This window comes from Alligator mississippiensis, chromosome 13 (assembly GCF_030867095.1).
Source record: "Alligator mississippiensis isolate rAllMis1 chromosome 13, rAllMis1, whole genome shotgun sequence".
NCBI classification, from domain to species: Eukaryota; Metazoa; Chordata; order Crocodylia; family Alligatoridae; genus Alligator; species Alligator mississippiensis.
Window position 1 is genome coordinate 45,251,250 of NC_081836.1, and position 17,863 is coordinate 45,269,112.

The 17,863-nt window shown below is 47.1% G+C and overlaps 3 protein-coding genes across 9 annotated transcripts in view; 2 read left to right on the forward strand and 1 right to left on the reverse strand.

The window, feature by feature from the left end:
- Positions 1-3,003, forward strand: part of TMC5 (transmembrane channel like 5) — a 39,038-nt gene extending 36,035 nt beyond the window's left edge. For all 4 annotated transcript variants that reach the window (XM_014610815.3, XM_019494789.2, XM_059716675.1 and 1 more), the window contains 3 exons: positions 987-1,100; positions 1,403-1,448; positions 2,116-3,003. In XM_014610815.3, the coding sequence (XP_014466301.1) occupies positions 987-1,100; positions 1,403-1,448; positions 2,116-2,243 (288 nt within the window). In that variant the 3' untranslated portion in view covers positions 2,244-3,003. The remainder of the gene's footprint in view (positions 1-986; positions 1,101-1,402; positions 1,449-2,115) is intronic.
- Positions 2,372-14,726, reverse strand: GDE1 (glycerophosphodiester phosphodiesterase 1). Its single transcript, XM_014610661.3, has 6 exons — positions 14,436-14,726; positions 12,106-12,281; positions 10,901-11,006; positions 9,816-9,908; positions 8,919-9,130; positions 2,372-8,343 (listed from the first exon to the last, which is right to left on the reverse strand). Exons 1-6 carry the CDS (start codon positions 14,688-14,690, stop codon positions 8,196-8,198), a joined length of 990 nt encoding a protein of 329 aa, XP_014466147.1. The 5' UTR covers positions 14,691-14,726; the 3' UTR covers positions 2,372-8,195.
- A 2,861-nt stretch (positions 14,727-17,587) lies between these two features.
- CCP110 (centriolar coiled-coil protein 110) overlaps positions 17,588-17,863 on the forward strand; it is a 29,252-nt gene continuing 28,976 nt past the window's right edge. For all 4 annotated transcript variants that reach the window (XR_002092576.2, XM_019494782.2, XM_019494785.2 and 1 more), the window contains exon 1: positions 17,588-17,686. The gene's annotated coding sequence lies outside the window, so the exon portion shown is untranslated. The remainder of the gene's footprint in view (positions 17,687-17,863) is intronic.

Consider the following 17,863-nt stretch of genomic DNA (forward strand, 5'->3'; position numbering starts at 1 on the left):
ACACTGAGACTGCCTGCTGACCAAAGCATCTTGCTTCTGTGGAGAGATCATGGCTCACAGCAATTGAATCCCCAAGATTTTCAGTTTTCTGAAAATGCGGGCTTCTTTCTGAGCTGAGCAGCCCTGCCCTCACAGACCCCACTTTCTCTCTCTATCATTCACATGAAGGCAGATCCTTCACTTACTCCCTCAAAATACCGTTTCCCTTCTAGGATTACCCTACTCTTCCTACTGTTTAAAAGCATATTTAGTAGCTAGAGTTGATCAACTCCAAAAGCCATAACATCAAAACGCTAAATCACACAATCTCTTCTCAGCCACTGGGGATGTACAGGGTTGGATGAATCTCTGGGTAAAAAACATGGGTGATCCACCAAACTGAACCCTGCTGAAAGACACGGAAGATAAAAATGTATTTAAAAGTTACCCATCTCTTAGCTTGTCTTTCATAAGAAGCAAGGATTTCTTAGGACGGTATCTTTTACTAACTGTATAGTTGGAATAGAGTTAGACAAGCTTTTGAATACAAGACAGTCTTCCTCAACAACATCACTCTTTGTCCACATCGCTCCAGCTCGGACAAGCCCAGGAAATCTGTAGAACGCCTTGCTAGATGCCTGTTAAAATCCTGTAACGACTGTCTGTGAGTCAGTCTGCTATTTGAGAGAGAAATGGGTGAACCAAGAAATTGTAGTGAATGTACACCATCTGGCGATAGGGAATCCTGAAGGGAAGATGTGAACAATCAGCCCTCCCCAACACTGACATTTGTTTTTAGCATCTCAGATGTGATGTGTCGTCTAATGTAGGCAGCCAGCTTTCAGAGGTATTGGCCAAAATAAACTTATAGTTGTAATTGGAGGAAATGGAACTGAAAAACATCTAACTAATGTATCAAGTAGGAGGCTTGGAGATATTATATCCCTTGAAGAGCTACAATTAAGTCTATGTATATTATTGCTCATTTTAAACATTCTGTCTTACAGACAACCTCATCTTTGTACCAGCCACCTGGACAACTCGATCAGCAAAGGCATTTATCAATGCCAAACTACCTAGAAAGGCCGCTGGAGAAAAATAAGAGCAGTTTTAGTGCTAAGGTATGCTATGTGATCCAAGAAGGGGATTGTCAACAAGGTTCTGGCAGGGAAGATGATAATGGTCACTGGTGTGCTCCAATTGAGAAGGGCCTTCTAGATATGTAAAGAACGTTCTTTGTCCAAATCACAAACTTTTTAGTTTTTTTAATATAAGCACTTAACCAGAATACTTGTTAGACTACACCTTGACAAAACTGCTTGCGAGTTGGAGGTAAAAAGGGATGTTTAGTTGAGGTTTTGTTTTAGACAGAGTTAAAAGCAAAAGCTAAAACCTTCTGACTTGATCTTTTTTTTCCCCTCAGCCTCCTTATACTGCTGACTTCCCAGAAACGAGTGGCTTCCTGCCTGGTAAGCAATACTTAATGCAGAAAAGCAACTTTCAGTTCACCTCTGTCAAATTTTTAGAGTATACTGGCTCCAAGTACTATAGTGGTCACAGAATTCCGTCATTCTCAGGTAAAGAGAAACGTAATTGTGCCAAGAGCCAAAAAAAATCTTCAAAAATAGTCATTAGTTACTGGAGAGGGGCTCATTCCTGAGTGTCCCACTGGGGACCTCTTGGGCTCAGCTAAAAGCACATTTAGCTCCAACCTGTGTCAACGGAAGCTGTGGCTCTTTAGAACCTGTAGAAACCATAACTCCAGGGCTTTCAAGTTAGACACCTGAAATCAGCGGCTGCTTTTGAAACGTGGTTGCAGACTTCCATGTACCTGAGAATTGAATTCCTTTGCAAAAATTACACTCCACATCTTAGGGCAGTAGGACTGGTGGGAATTCCTCCACATACTGAGATTTACTTCTTTTAAGACCCAATACCGAAAGGTACATATAGCTTGTACACAGCCCCAGAACCTTCCCACATCAGCTTGATCCATTCCTGGTTTGCAGAAACGTGTCCCTATTCCATATGCTTGGCAGCTGGGTTAATTTAATAGCACAGGAGTTTTCTTATGAACAGAGAGTTACTATTGTACAGGCACCCACAGAAGTCAATGTTTCTTCATTGTGCTTAAAGGAGATCCACAGCGACAGCAGCCAAGCACAAAACCAGGAGTTTCTGAAGCCTTGGCACTAGCTATGAGGGCCAGACAACAGGCAGAACGGGAAATGGAAGACGAGGATGAAGAGGATTTTAGATCGTGAACTACAAAAATCAGTGATGCACATTAATTGCCAACAAAGACCTCAGTATTTTGCACCTATAACTGGAAGTCCTAATAGCAGTAATTATAAATGAAAAAACATTAAAACACGGGCATTCCATCACAAAATGCACTTTGTCAGTTTTGGTTTAATTATGTAATTTCATAGTAAATATACTGTACAGTTTTAACAAAAAGAAAAGAAATGTCAATAATAGCAGCTCTCTCCCTAGCACCTGCTATTTAAATCTTTGCTGAAGTATGCAGACTGAGCAGGTGAGGAGGAAATATTTATTGTAACCATGTAACTTGTGCCTGAGAGCAAATGCACAGTACAATAGTGTGAAACTCAATGGTATTTGTATAGCTGACTTGCTTTGTTCAGGCTACTCTGACCTGATTTAAAGGAACAAAAATGAAGTATTGATCAAATAAACAGGTTTTTATCTATTTAAGTGGCTATTAAAGTGACCTGTGAGCCAGAACAGTGAATGTAAAATTGACTCAGTTAGTTCTAAAGTCTCTCTTCAGCAGTTCTCTTTCAAAGCAAGGAGCTTGCTCTGTGGAACCATTTTTGACAGAGGGTTTAGCCATCTTAAAACAAAACTTCAGGGTAAAAATTCTGATTAAAAGCTGTTCTTTACTGTGACTTTGCTTGCTCAACTGCCACAGTAATCCTTTTCCCTCATGTATGTGGGAACCCCAGCTCTGGTCCACATCAAGATAACATAAAATGTAAATAAAGGGTCATGATTGTTGAATACTTTGGAAATTGTTAATGTAATGACTCTTTGTTTCTGTGGGTTTGCAGTGCTTGGTGAATTACTGTTTCTGTTGCAGCACCTGCAGCAGCTGTGACTTGTGTTTCCAAAGCCACTGCTTGGCTATGATGACCTTTATCAATTCATTTAAACTTTTGTTTTTCATTCCTAGACATTTTTTTTAAATGACTCTCTTCATGCTTCAGTTTTTTATGCACTCTCCCTCATTTAAGAATATACCCTGGCATTGGGCTGCTACTGCTGTCATCACCATCATTTCACATTTCCCTTGCTTAAAGATTTTTTGCTTTCTTCCTGTGTGACAATTTAAACTACCACTCAGCAGCAGCATAAGTGGTAGACTAGAAGGAAGACATATTCCTGCCACAAGGAGCTTACAGTCTAGAGCAGAGACAGAAGCAACAGCTGAATTTGTGAGAAAAAGACAAGGTAAGATTTACACAAGCAAGACTGCAGTCTTTGGAGGATCTATGGCCTATTCCTGCAACAGACTGAGCTGGGAAAGGTTGATGGTTTAAAAGGCAGGGTGCCTGTCATGTGGCCAAGAAAGATTTTAAAGAAGCCCCTATAGTCCAAGTGGGAGACTGCCCAGCTATACAGCAAGCCAGTGTTGTAGTTTTCCCTTTACCTAGGGCTCCCACTTTATTTCAAATGAAAACTTCTGCAGCTGGCAGCTTTCCGAGGTTAAAATTCTATTGGCAAAACTGGCACTTGGAAGCCTGCCTATAACACTGGATTTTATAGCAAACTTTTAGCTGTCTTGGGGAATTAACTGCTGCAGACATGTCCCCTTGGCTCAGGTTACAGCAGCCCCTACTCCCCCTTTAGGCCTGCAAAAAACTGTTCGCTTGCAAAGTGTTTGTAGTGATTTGTAGTTTGTGCCCCCTGGATTTGTGTGTGGAGTGGAGGCGGGCTGCAGGCTGGGGCTCTGCGTCCTGCTGCCTTTGCCCCAGGAGTCACATGCCATATTGTGCCTCCCGCTGCCAGGCAGATGGGGATAGGTAGTGCAGTCAGCGCACAGTTCCCAGGGCAAAGGCAGCAGGGCACAGAGCCCCAGTGCACTACAGCAGCCCTGCTCCACTCCACACACAAATCCAGGAGCCACATGCCCCCGCATGGCTCCCCCAGGGGTGTCCACAGAAGTGGGGAGCCATGCCCCCCTGCAGCCCTGGACGAGTCACCCACAGCTGTCCCATGACCTGCCCAAGCCCCAGGGCCCCATTCAGTCCAGCCTGTGCCTGCCCGACTCACTCACTCACCGTGGGGGCCTCAATCTCCCCCTCCCACCCATTATCCTCCACAGACTTACCTGTTGGGCTCTGCGCTACACACTGCTGGGTTGCATTCTTGTAGGGTTACCATATTCCCAATTTAAAAAAAAGAGGACACTGGGGGGAGGGGGAGGGGTTAAGTGATATGCCTGTGCCCTGCCCCTGCCCCTCACTCCCAAGCCACAGCCCTCCTAGCCCTGCTGCTGCCCCTCTCTCCTGACCCACAATGCCTGTATGCTGCCAGGGTATGCAGGGACCCCCCTCCACAGGCTCCAGCCCTCCCCCCCCAGCTATACAAAGTACCTGTTTAATTTTACATAATTTTGAGTTTTTAACTGTGCAATTAAAATTGTGATTAATTGCAACTATTTTTTTTAATCAAGTAACTAAGCACAATCAATTTTTTAAATCATTTGACAGCCCTATTTTGCTTTCTTGTTAAATGTGCTTAGTCCAAGAATGCTTGTTTTAGCTTCTTTAAATACTCAATGGGTTGCTAAAAAGAGTAAAAAATCCTTTTTTGAACTATACCTGCTGGAAGCAAAAGAATCCTACCCACCCCCATAACTGCAGAGACAGAGCACCTCTTTTTAGTGCTCAAAGTCTTAGCCAGTTAATTGAGAGTGGCAAACTGCATTTACTTTGCATGTGTTTGTATTGCTGAAGGAAAAGGAAGCTAGACCACTTAGTGCCAGTCAGTTCAAGGAATCAATTAGAACAGAGTGCAAAAATGGCTACCATAAGAGATTCCCTTTGCCAAATATTACCTTATAATGGGATATAAGTAGTCCATCTTCCATGTTCTCAGTCTTGCAGTAACTGGTAAAGTGTTACAAGAGAATCTATTAGAAGACAAGTCACTAGCCTAATTACTATAGGAGCAACTTTCTACTCTATGCATGAGTGATGTTTTATGCAGACTTTTTGCAGGAAAACACAATAGGAAAAACTATTAATTTGGAAAAAAAAAGATGTATTGAAAATGGACTCTCCATGCAACTGAACTTGTAACAAACAGGCTGTACTTTATCATTTCAGCTTCACTGTGCAGTGACAAAATGTAGTATGGCATTATTTGTTATCTGATGTTGTGCTGCCCACATGCACCTATTCTTCCTTCAGTTATATTCCGATAGCAGCATACAGTGAGCTGTCACTACAGAGCTGAGTCACTCTGAAAAGCTGTATGAACAAATATTACTGATATTAGGTACCTCGTATAGACTCTCCCTAACTTATGGGTGTAGATTTTAATCATTAGTTAGCTACATCAAGTAACCCTCAGCTAATACAGAAAACAATGTGTTTTATTTCACTTTTGTCATTGAGTTGTAGCACATAAGTATCAAACATCATTTACATCAGGGGTGGCCAACCTGTGGCACCTATGTCACAAGGGGCACAGGCAGCCTTTGTGTGGCACGTGGCAGTTCAGGGAGGGGAGCAGCAGTGCAGTGGCAGAGATGTCAGGGAGCAGTAAGCAGAACAGCAGATTGGACAAGGAACATGGGGCAGGGAGCAGAGTAGCTGTTCAGGCACTAGAAAGGGAGTGAAGTGGCACACAAGCCAAAAATAGGTTGACCTATGTAGTCAGAAGTCTGCTTAGTCTGGAAGGGTACAATAGATCCTTAAAGTGACTAGTCATTGAGCCATGTTGTCTGGGGCCAAAGATAAGGAATGGTGGAGTTACCATTCACTACTCACTAGGAACTAGTTGCATGCTAAAGTGTGGTCACCCTTGCTCTTGGAGCACATGCAGCTGTGTATGTTAGTCTAAGGCAGCAGCTTTGTTTGGCCCACAGGGCTTCTAGGGAAATTGAGAATCTGAAGTTGAGTGAGCAATGACTGTGTTAACTCTGTGACTCCCTAACGCTGCTAGCCCTGCCGCTGTGTCTGGATCTGGCCTGCAAGGAGCCCTGCAGTCTGGATTTGTCTTGGGGGGCCAGGTGAGTTTGACACCCCTGGTCTAATGATACCTCGTTAGGCTACATCTCAGTGGTCACCTCCAGTAGCTGGTAACCAAGTTGTTTTAAACTTCTCTACTTTTAAAATGAAGCTGTTCTGGATGTGAGTAATGAGACTTGGATAATTTTCCCTGTCTCTCTCTCTTTTAAAACTGTCTGATTATGTTAAATGTAGCACCATAAGAGTTTCCTGCTACAGCTGTGCTGTTTGATGCTCTCTAACTACTGATTCCATCCACAGTAGAGCTGTATCTGCTGATGGCAAGTCAGTGGTATTCATAATTAGTGGTCTACTCAACTTGTGACCGGACAAAGCAATTTTTGTGCCTAAGTCGTGGCATGAAGAGCCGATTTCATAGGCAGTTCCCAGGGCCCTGCCCCTCACTGTTGATTGACAGAGGCGTAATTACTTCACTGACTGGCACCTTCACTTAGTCTACACCATTAGCAGACAGTAACTCCTAATCATGTGATCTATGGGAGTAGTGATTGTTATATTGAAGTAAGCATTGGGACATTCAAAAACAGTGTATTATATAATACAATGGGGGTTTTTTTAGGCTGATTTTGTGGGGAAATTGCAGCCAATGCAGTATTTCCTGGCGATTGTGGACAATGCCATTTTTCACGGTTTCCATGAAAACTGTGAATTTAAGCAGACCCCTATTCATAATAGGGGCAATGTAGACCTTGATTGATAAGGACCACTTTCACATTTCCCCTCCTGGTAACAGAGGAATTGTTCTCATAGCATATACACATAGGCTGTGATAAGACTTGCTGTTTGCGAGTGTACATCAGCTGATCTATTGTAATTGGTGTGTCTGCTCCCATCCCATAGTAAGCAGAGATAAACCGCAGTAAATTAACACTGTTTTGTTTTGGAGTAATCTGTCTAAGTTTAACTTCCACTTGTGCTGCAGGAAAGAGTTAGGGCAGATTCCGCTGAACTGCAGCAAGTCCAGCATTTGATTTAAGCAGTATAATTGTTTAACTATCCACACCCACAGCAGGTATAGTATGCACTAGCTCTGAGCCTTGTTTATTCCACGTTCAGACCCCTTTGATTTAAAGGTAAACTTAACTGACAGGATCCTTACACCCTTTAAAAGCCCTTCAACTGTGCAAACAATTTAGCAGCAAACATCAAGAAGGCATTTCGCCCACAACTTGGCCTATGGCTAACAACAGCTTGAAGGCAGCATTTTATTTAAAAATGATTCTGGTATAGATCACAAGAAGGAAGCACCTCTCTATCCTCTATCAACTTTTAAAAATATATCAGACTTAGGACTGAATGCTAAAGAGACACTCAAGTTTGCCCATCATGTATCAAAGTTTTAGCATGTTGTTTGCAACGAGCAGATCACTGCAACAGTCATCCTATCCATCCTGTAGGAGTGAAGTATATTCAGCCTCTAACAGTGATGGCACTATTGTCAGTTGCCATATAAGGATAAGTGTACCACATGCTTTTAACAGGTCCCCAAACTGTCACATACATGAGGAGCAGATTGCTTAATGTACTAGAACCATTAATATTCAGTTTTAAATTAGGCCTTCAGAAAGCTGCTGCCATGATTTAATACCAAGATTTAAACCAATAAAAGGAATAGTTTGATTATAAAAAGTGTGAGCCACCCGCATGTGCTAACTTGTGAAATCAGTTGATCCCTGCAGACTACACTACAGATTCCTCCGATTAAAAAGCAGAATCATTTCCCCTTGGACTTACAATGATTGCGGCTCAGACTTTGCCAGTATAGTGACACTGAGAGGGTTTGGTTGTGATTCAAGTTCTATTCATAACGATACAAGCAGAACACCTCAGGTTGTTCAGTCCCATTCGCAGATGTGGAGCCTTTGGTGTTGAACTCAGATCTGCCTGAACAAGAAGGATATTTAAATCCATGGAAGTGTCCCATCAGGCCTAAGCCTAGTAGTGGGGATCACAGTCCTCCAGCAGGCTGTCTGTAATGTAGCTGACTTCAAGGACAGTCTCATAGTACATTTTTTCTGCAAATGTGTTCACTGTCCAGGCAACCACTTGCACTCCTTTAGAAGACCACTGCCTCACATACTCTCTGTAAAGAAAAAAGCATCAGTAAAGATTCAATAAAGGGGACTACAGACTGGCACCACACAGGCAAAAACAAAGATTTCTCCTTTTTTATAGACACTTTTCAGAATTACAGCGTATCATCTTTATACAGTTCATAGTTTCTAGGGTAAGAAGGGACCTGAACAAATCATCAAGTCCGACCCCCTGCCCTGGGCAGGAACGAGTGCTGGGATCATAATACCCCAGCCAAATATCTATCCAACCTCTTGAAGACCCCCAAGGTAGGGGAGAGCGCCACCTCCCTTGAAAGCCCATTCCAGAGCCTGGCAGCCCTAACCGTAAAGGTAGGCAACAACCATTTTTCCCTCTAATACTAATAATGGAGGGTGGAAACACTGGGATAAAAATATGAATTGGGAGGACTGAGGCAGAAATATTTTTTAGTTCAATGTTATATTTTTTTATATTTTAAAACAGCATTTAATAACACTAGAAATTCTTGTTGCGTGATAGCATTCCAGTTCAGGGGAATCACCTGGCCTCTTCCTTCATAGCTTTAAAATGATACTGCTTCCAGAAAAACATATGAACACTTACTGAGAAATGTAATTTTTCTGCATGAGGAAAGCTGAAACCCCACACAGGTGCCACAAGAAATTGTGCAGGCTCCAGTCCAAAATGACATCCATCATCATATACCAGTAGTGCTTCCAAAAGCTGTTGAAACGAGGTTTCCCATCTCCAAAATGACTAAGGCTCCATGGCCGATGGGTTAGTGCTGTTAGGACATTTCCATCAGCTTGCCTCATCTGGAAGAGCAAGGTGAGAACAGTGCAGTACACTTATCCTGACACTAAAATGCCAAAGTTATGTTTTAGATTCGCTGGATTTGAAACGGAAACGTTCTGAGACAACAGTGAGTGGCAGTACTTTGAATATACATTTCTACTAGAGTTCTCATCTCCAACTTCTTGATTGACTCTATTTGAAAGCTGTTTATACTAATTGCTTGTGTTGGATTGCTCTCCCCAGGTAATGTAATTTTTTAATTAAATAAATTCTTCTCTTATTTTAAGGTGCAAAGTTGATAATGGAAATTAGAAACAATGTTGTGAATGTATTCCATGTCTTGTAGCTTGATGACTACATGCCAATTTTAAGCTAGTGGACCTTCTTCAATGTATTTTTTCTGATGGAGGGCATTATTTGTGATTCAGTGTGCATATCGAACTTCATGGGAGGATTTGTGTGAGGTAGAACAGGTATGGGGGGGGTGGAAATATATGAGGCCTGACAATACAGTGCCTTCATCCTTGTTTTGACAACCGCTTTTAGGCAAGTTCTTATTTATTTAAAAATAAGTGAGACAGTAAAAATACTCTGCAAGCACTCTGGAGTTGCCTGTCTCTAGCAGACTATACCGATGGTAACAGTGATAACCTGAAGTATCTATAGAACTAAAAAAGTCCAAAATTACCCTTTAGGAGACTTTACCTTATAGACAACATCTGGCATGAAAGAACAGACGATACTACTGTTGTACAAACGAGGATATTCCAGGTAGAGAAGGGTAAGGGCGCTGACTGCCTGTCAATAAAAGATATGCAGACAGAATTTACACTGTGGTCAAAGACAAATTTTTGAGAGTTCATATGATACATAAATTCCCACTTAAAAATTCCATTTGCTAACTTATATGCCTCTCTCTGGCACCTGGGAGATGGTACTGGAAAGGGGAAGGAGGAAAGTAGCACTTAACTTTGGTCACAGCAGTAAGACACAGATACTTCCTTACAGAACCATAGAAAATTAGGGTTGGAAGAGGCCTCAGGAGGTCACCTAGTCCAACACCCTGCTCAAAGCAAGACCATCCCCAACTAGATCATCCCAGCCAGGGCTCTGTCTATCTGGGTTTTACAAACCTCCAAGGATGGAGATTCCATAGCCTCTCTGGGTAGCCTGTTCCAGTGCCTTACGACCCTCCTTGTGAAAGTTTTTCCTAATATCTAACCTACACTTCCCTTGTTGCCAATTGAGACAACGGCTCCTTGTTCTCTCATCTGCCACCACTGAGAACAGTCTAGCTCAGGGATCAGCAGTGTTTTTGGGCACAGTGCCCAAAACAACTGCAAACTGAATGTGTTAAGATGCTGGTGTGCTAGAGGCAGAGGGCTGGGGAGCTGCAAGAGGCCTGATCCTTGTTGTAGCATACAGCCCCAGCCCCTTCTCCAAGTTACATAACAAAAAGACTCTATAATTATTGTCAAACAAGGCATTATTTATCAATGTACTTTGTGTCATGGTACAAACCATAGACATGAAACAGGAAGGATCCATTCCCACTTGGAAGTCAGAGATGAGACAATTTCTCCCCTCCACCAGCATAGGCAGGGATCTCTGTTACTCACTTGCTCAGATTTGGTGTACGGTTGCAATATTACAGAACCTGTAGTTTTTTTAAAACCCAACCTAGCAATCTGCAAAGGATGTCCTGTTCCATTCATACTGCAGACCAATATTAACATACCAATGCAAAAGGTGAGTGAAGAGCTTGTAGTATATTGAGCTGTGAGTGATACCTGATTTGCATGGCCCTTGACATCAAAGTAGATAATGAGGTTATGCTGCAGACACTCCATAACAGCTTCTTTCAGCGTGGGGATTTTTTCGCCCCGGAAATCTCTCCTACATTAGAGATGAAAATAGTTCAGTGGAATGCACCAAATCGAGTAGAACTCCAAACAAAGAACAACGCCCCCCAAAAAACCTTAAATCAAAACACCTGGAAGTATAAGTTAATAGAGCTCCCTCTTTAATAATGAATATGTTCAGTGATATATGCCAAGTTTTATTCACAAAAATCTTCTAGGAACATCAAAAATAGTATTTTACAAATATACTGCAGGGATGCCTTTAACAAGGAGGGCCTGTTCTCTTAGAACTCAAGGTAGTTCCATTCAAGCTGCATATTATGCTCTACAAAGTGAAATCTTCCCACCCTTCAAACAAAATACTGTACAGGAAACTCTTGTTATTCGCGGTTTCAAATATTCGTGAATGCCGAACCCACATCTTGAATACACATTTCCCACTCCAACTAGCACAAATATCTTAAATACACTTACAGGAGCTCCTCGGGAGCTCCGCGCTTGGTGCCGCCGGGCTCCTGCCGCCGCTGGGCTCCCGCTGCCACCAGCGCAGCCGTGTCCCCCCTGCCACCGCCAGGCTCCTGCCACCGCCAGCACAGCCGTGCCCCCCCACCCTAGCTGCCAGGGGCACTGCATTCATGACGTTCATGAACGCAGTGCCGTATTCGCGGATTTTGCCATTCACGGGGATCTCAAGAACATATCCCCCGCAAATGGTGAGGGTCGCCTGTATATATGATCATTTAAAAATGTTCAGCCAAACAGGAGATTTCTGTGAATAAAATTCATTTTAGAAATATTTATTCCATCAATTTTTTTAAAAAAACCTAGTATTACTCCCACCATATCAATATTTTGTAGACCAAATTCTGCCCTAAGGAAGGTTGAGCCAAGGTTACATAAAGATTAGCCCTCCCACTCCAAGAACGGGCAAAGAGAAAGATCCTAGTGAACCACTAATATATAACAATAGGCCAGGTCCCAAGGCTCCCAGAATCTTGCAAGTTTCAAAGTGTTTGAGTCACTGATGCCCTCATGCCAAAGTTAAGATTGAATTCATGATGGGTGCCTTTGGTGCCATAGAAATGATAGTTTCATAAGCGATTAGAGGTACTGGACTACTGCTGATTGCTTACCATAGTCTGTGTTTTGCAGCTGGATTAAGTCTCCTAATTTCATCAAATGTCAAGTCACGTAAACTCCCAGACCCATTGGTTGTCCTTTCCACTGTGTCATCATGCATTAGAATGGGAACACCATCTGCAGTAAATTCAAGGTCCAGCTCCACACCTGTTGCTCCATTCTCAGCTGCCTTAAAAAAATAAAGACACAACTTTATGAACAGGAGTGTGCCTCAACACATACTTTGCATTCCAGTGCTGAGGGTGGCAACATTTGGAGTGAGGGCTGTTTTACTACAGCTTAGCTCCCACCATGGACCACTTTCATTTTGGTTTGTGTTGCCATAAGCAAAACTGCAGTCACAGCTCTGCCCCACAGTACCAAGGCAGCTTCTCTTTGCTGCCCAGCTGTTATGTGGGTGATGCCTCCACAGGCCTTGGGCTCATGGGGCATCATTTACTGACTTCTCTTCTAGGGCAGGTGCCAAGCTGCTGCTCATTTCATTGGTAAGATATGTCAGTCTATTCAGAGCAGGGTGCTTTATTCAAGATCTTTATAGACTGATTATGGGAATATGCTCTATATCCCAGATGGTACATCTCTGTGCCAAAGTCCTGTGGAAGGAGAGATCTCAACTCCACATCTGCTAAAACAACTCAGCAATATTCTGATTACTCTCCTAGTGACCTGGATATGGCATAAAGGTTGGTTCTTGATAAAATGCATAAACAACCCTGGGAACAGGAACTGAAACACGGATCTCCCTCCTCTCTACCAAGTGCCCCAATTACTAGGCCAGCATCATGGTGCCTGTTTCTGGCCCAATTAATCTTGATTTCTCTTTTCTGCAGTAGAGGGGTTTCCACTCCTGAAACACCAACAGCTAGGTGGTGATAGGACTCTCCTGGGAGGTAATAAATGTTGGTTTGAAATTGCCCAAGTTAAAACTTCAAACCCAGTATTCCCGTATCCTAAGCAACTCCTCTAATCAATGGAAAAGTAGGGTGATAGCACCATCACCCTCTGCTTCACAAAGCAGGAGAAAAGTGGTTGTGGATTGTGCTTTGGAGGGAGCTTACTCCTTTAGGGGTATGTGTTAGGGAAACCCATGAAGAGAGAGAAAGAAAAACAAGGCTGAGTCAATATGGGACTGAGCTTTTTAAAACAGAAGGGCAATGTGTGTTGCTCTGGATCAGGGGTTTTCAACATTTTGCGGCCAGACAGAGGGGGTGGGGGATGCAGGTGCATGCCTGAATGCACCACGGTGGCAGCCAGCGCATGCAAGCTCCTCACCATGTCTAGCCAGGCAGACAGCGCCCGCGTGCAACGGTGCATGGCAGTGCTCTGTCCCCGCCTGCCTGTGTATGCCCCCTAGGGCCTTCTCAAGTACCCCCTGGTGTATGCGTACCCCCGGTTGACAACCCCTGCTCTGGATTATCCATTCTCTCTTGCTCTCTTCACCTTCATCCCTCTGTCCTCACACAGACATGCCTTTTCTACAGCCTTCACCTTTCAGTATCCAGATGCTGGGTGTCACTTCAAGACATGGGACCTCAGTTAGGAAGAATGCCCAGTAGAAATAGTGCTAGGCTACTGACTTTTTCAGATGGTCTTTTACATTTCTCAGGTCTCAAGTAGCTGAACAACATTAAAGAAGAGATGTAAACAGCTTCTTCCCTGCGGTTTCCAAATGCGTCCTGCTGGGTACCCAGCGCTCCCCGGACTGCCTCGGGCAACGAGAACTGCTATATTTACCGTTAACAATGCACAGAGGCATGCCTGGCAAATCCCCAGCTAACCTGATGTCTCCATCAATTTTAGCAGCTCTCTCAATCCCTCCGGGTGGTTTGCTGACGAGCCCGCGCTAATCACTCCCATCGTACACCTTCGCGGCACTTTCCTTGTTTGTCGCACCCTTAATTGCCCACTTCTGCTTGGCTCCAGGCAACCCGGGCTTGTGCCTTTCTGAGAAGGGGAAGCAGCCGGCGCAGCAGGCTGTGGACGCGCCTGGATGCCAGGGCTGGGCAGCATGCCGCAGCCCAGCTCTCCTCCCTGCCCCGTCTCCCCTGGGTGTCAGCACCCACGTAGCAGCCTGGTCCCAGCAGCTGTGCAAATGAAGGGGGCCAGTGGCGGTGCAAACAAAGCACATCTTTCCCCCCCCCCCCAGCACCGCAGCCCTTGGGTGCAGCCGGCTCCCCCTCCCTCCGGCCAGGCGTGCAGCACCCCCGGCCCAGCCCGGCCCAGCGCAGCGGGGAGAGCAGGGCCAAGGCCGGGCGGGGGCTGCAAGGCCCGGAGCAGGAGGGGCGCAGCGCTGCCTTGCCCGCAGGGAGGCCCCGGCCCGGACCTGTCTGATGGCCGCCAGCGTGTTCTCGGGCGCGTCGTGGCCGCCGCCGCGGTGGGCGATGCGGGCGGCGGCGCCGCGCGGCTGCAGGACGTGCTGGGCCCGCGACAGCGGCGCCGGCTCCAGGCTGAAGAGCCGCAGCGCCAGGTAGAGCCCGGCCGGCGCCAGGCAGGACAGCGCCGGGCTGCGGCTCAGCGCCAGCAGCGCGCCCAGCAGCGCCGTGAGGGCGCCCAGCAGGCCCGGCCCGCCGCGCAACATAGCGAGGCGGAGCGGAACCGAGCCACCACTCCCGCCCGGCGCCGTCGGCACCGAAGCGCACAATGCGCCGCGGAGCTGCGCGCCAGCCAATCCACACCCACCGGTGGGTTTTGCCAACAACCAATCAACGCCCAGCCCCACTCTGCTATCAGCCAGTCATCCTCCAGCAACTGGCCACCGCCCGCCAATCGTCATGGAGGACACATCTTGGCTGAGTCTCTCAGCCAACGATTGGCTGAAAAGCCGGAACGGGGCAGGATCTGGGGTTGGGTCCCGCCTTCAGGGCTGCCCAGTAGGTGGAGGCGGCTCGCTTGGAGCTGCGAAACCAGGAGCTGCCTGCAAGCAACGCGAGTTCAGCTTATTAATGTCGATCTCCTGCTTTCTTCCTCTTCAGGGAGCGTGATTTGAAGGTTTTCTCTGCCCCAGGCAGGCTCCCCTGTAGTCCTGCAGCTGTAACTGAGAAAAACCGTTGGGAGACTTGGCATTTAAACGAATAAAAGAGATTACCCCCAAATCTTTGTCTCTGCCTAGTTAAAGGCATACGTAGAAGCAGCAGTGAGTGTGGAGGGACTTGTGCCAAAAATCCCCGTAATCAGCCACCTCTAGGTTATTTGAGCACTAATTTGGTATTCATAGACTTCATAGACATTAGGGCTGGAAGGGACCTCGGAAGATCATCGAGTCCAGCCCCCCGCCCAAAGGGCAGAAAAGAATTAGGCCTATGGCACCCGGGATTCCCAGGCGGTCTCCCATCCAGGTACTAGCCGGACCTGGGACTGCTTAGTTTCTGAGATCAGACGGGATCGGGTGCGCTCTAGGTTTTATTCTTAGGATATGCTCTAGGCTAAGTGTATTGTGGCTGACGGGGCTTGGGCTTCGTAGCTGTAGCCCCACTAGTCTCTAAACTGAGACTTCCCTCCTGCGGCCAGGGCTGTGCCTAGGGGGGCGAATCGGGGTGACAGCTGCGGGCCCTGCGCTTTGGGGGCCCCGTGGAGCCGGGTGGAGCGGCGACTCCCCGCTGCCGCCAGCTTCACGTCTGACTGCTGGGCAGCCCCCCTCTGCCTGCGGTCAAATCCACCCCCAACATCTTCGCATCCCAGGGGCAAGACCCCACACAGGCTGATTGGCCCCAGGCCCTGCAACCTGCTCGGGTTGTCTCTGCCTGCGGCCACACAGTTAAAGGCAAGCAAAACTTGGGGGCATGTGAACCCCAAGCCTCAGGGCTTGGGCCTGCACATAGGATGCCCACTGCAGGATTTGGAAGCATCTGAAGCCCAGGTGAAGGTGGAAGATGCTTGCCGGTAGCAGGGCCACATGGTTCTTGAAAGACTCATGGATTTGGAATTGATCTGGCTGATGTGACTTGGGACATGAAAAATTTTCCTTAAAAAGAAACAAAAACCAAACCGATTTTGCATTTCGTACTTAGCGTCCACATGATCATTAATGGCACATTAAATTTAGTACCTGTAATTACAGGTTCTAAATGTGCTGTAATCAGCGCGACTGCACATTAGGGTAAATGAATGCTTTTTTGGTGACATTAATGCACATAAGACTAAATCTACCGCACATTAGTGCATTAGCATGGTTTTTGCCAGCCGCACTAATGTGCAGTTGAATTAGTCTTCTGTGCATTAAGCTTCCTGTGTAGCCATACACAGAGTGATGTAGGTGCTTTTGATGATCTGCAGCCAGCTGTACGTTTTAAATGTTGAATTGATTTTGTAATGCATTTGTAGTTCTCTGTTTTTCCTTCCACTTCAAGCAACAACCTAAACTCAGACCTTGCCTGAGCCGAGTGTTGTTAGAGGAAATGAATGTCTTTTGCCCTGATCGTCTACTGAACTTCTTCTCATGCTCTGTCTGAGGTTGTTGATGGCAGGTACTGAGCAGAGTTCACAGGTTCCTTCCAAACTGACCGGCCCATCACAGTGAGTGTTTCTGCTATGGCTGAGGCCCGCTATGGCAGCATGATTACAGCTGGTTGCAGCCCAGGCTGCAGAGCATCATGACGCTTGGGAGCAAGTGCAGTCTCCTCTGACACGTGTCCAAAAGGAGAGCATGCCTGTGGCAGTCGCGCCTGTGCCCCAAGGATCATGAGACCACATGTTGCCATGTGCCCATGTCAAACACTGTCATCTCCCCAGTGCAAACTGGGGACATTGCAGTTCAGGTCCCTTGCTGCTGCTGGTAACTAGACAATGAATGACAAGAAGAGAGGAGCTGTTTTCAGGGCACTGTTTTCAGGCCATGGGCAGCATGAATGCTGCGTGCCCCTGGCGGCTGGGGGGGCACGGTGAGCTCCCACAGGCAGCGCTGCTGTCAGCAATGGGAGCATGGCAGCGGCAAGCAGGGAGCTCCTGCAGGGGGCCACAGCGCTGTCGGCGGTGGGGCAGTGGGGTGACAAGCGCCAACTGATGGCCAGTGACCATTTGCAGATGCTGCTGGCAGCATTGGCAGGTGGCCAGTGGCGATCACAGGCCGCCCACAGATGCTGCCAGTGGTATTGGCCTTTCTGCAGGGGGTGCACCACCACGTTCAGGGGGTGCATGTGCACCTGTGTGCACCTACACATCGCCAATGCTGGGAAGGATTACTGGAAACAGAGCATGGTTTACATGGAGTATCCGGATCAATCTGGGAAATCCGGGAGGAGCAGAAACCTTCCCGCAGAGGCATGAGCAGTTACCCACCTTCCCCTTTAGACTGGAGGGTACGCCTCTCTCCTTTCAAACTACAACTCCCAGCATGCGCCGCGGAGGCCAGAGAGCCTGTTGCTCCCAGCATGCAATGCCCCCGCCAAGCGGCGCGGGACGGGCGCCGGGGAGCAGTGCATGCTGGGATTTGTAGTTCTCTCCCGCCCGTGAGTGCTCCCAGGTGCGGCGCCCCGGAAGCGCAGGGGGAGGGGCGGGCTGCGGCCCCGGTTGCCAGGCGCCGGCGGCTCTGGCGCGGCGGAGCGCGGGGCCGGGATCGTGGGCGAGCGGGGCCGGCAGGTACCCGGGGACACGGCCTGTGGTCGCGGCCCCGGGCCCGAGCTCAGCGCGCGCGGCCCGGGCGGGGAGAGGAGCGCGTGAATGCGCTGCGCTGCGCTGCGCTGCGCTGCGCTGCGCGGGGCCCTGGCGCCTGCGGGCGGCCGAGAGAGAGGGAGGGAGGGAGGGAGGGAGAGAGGG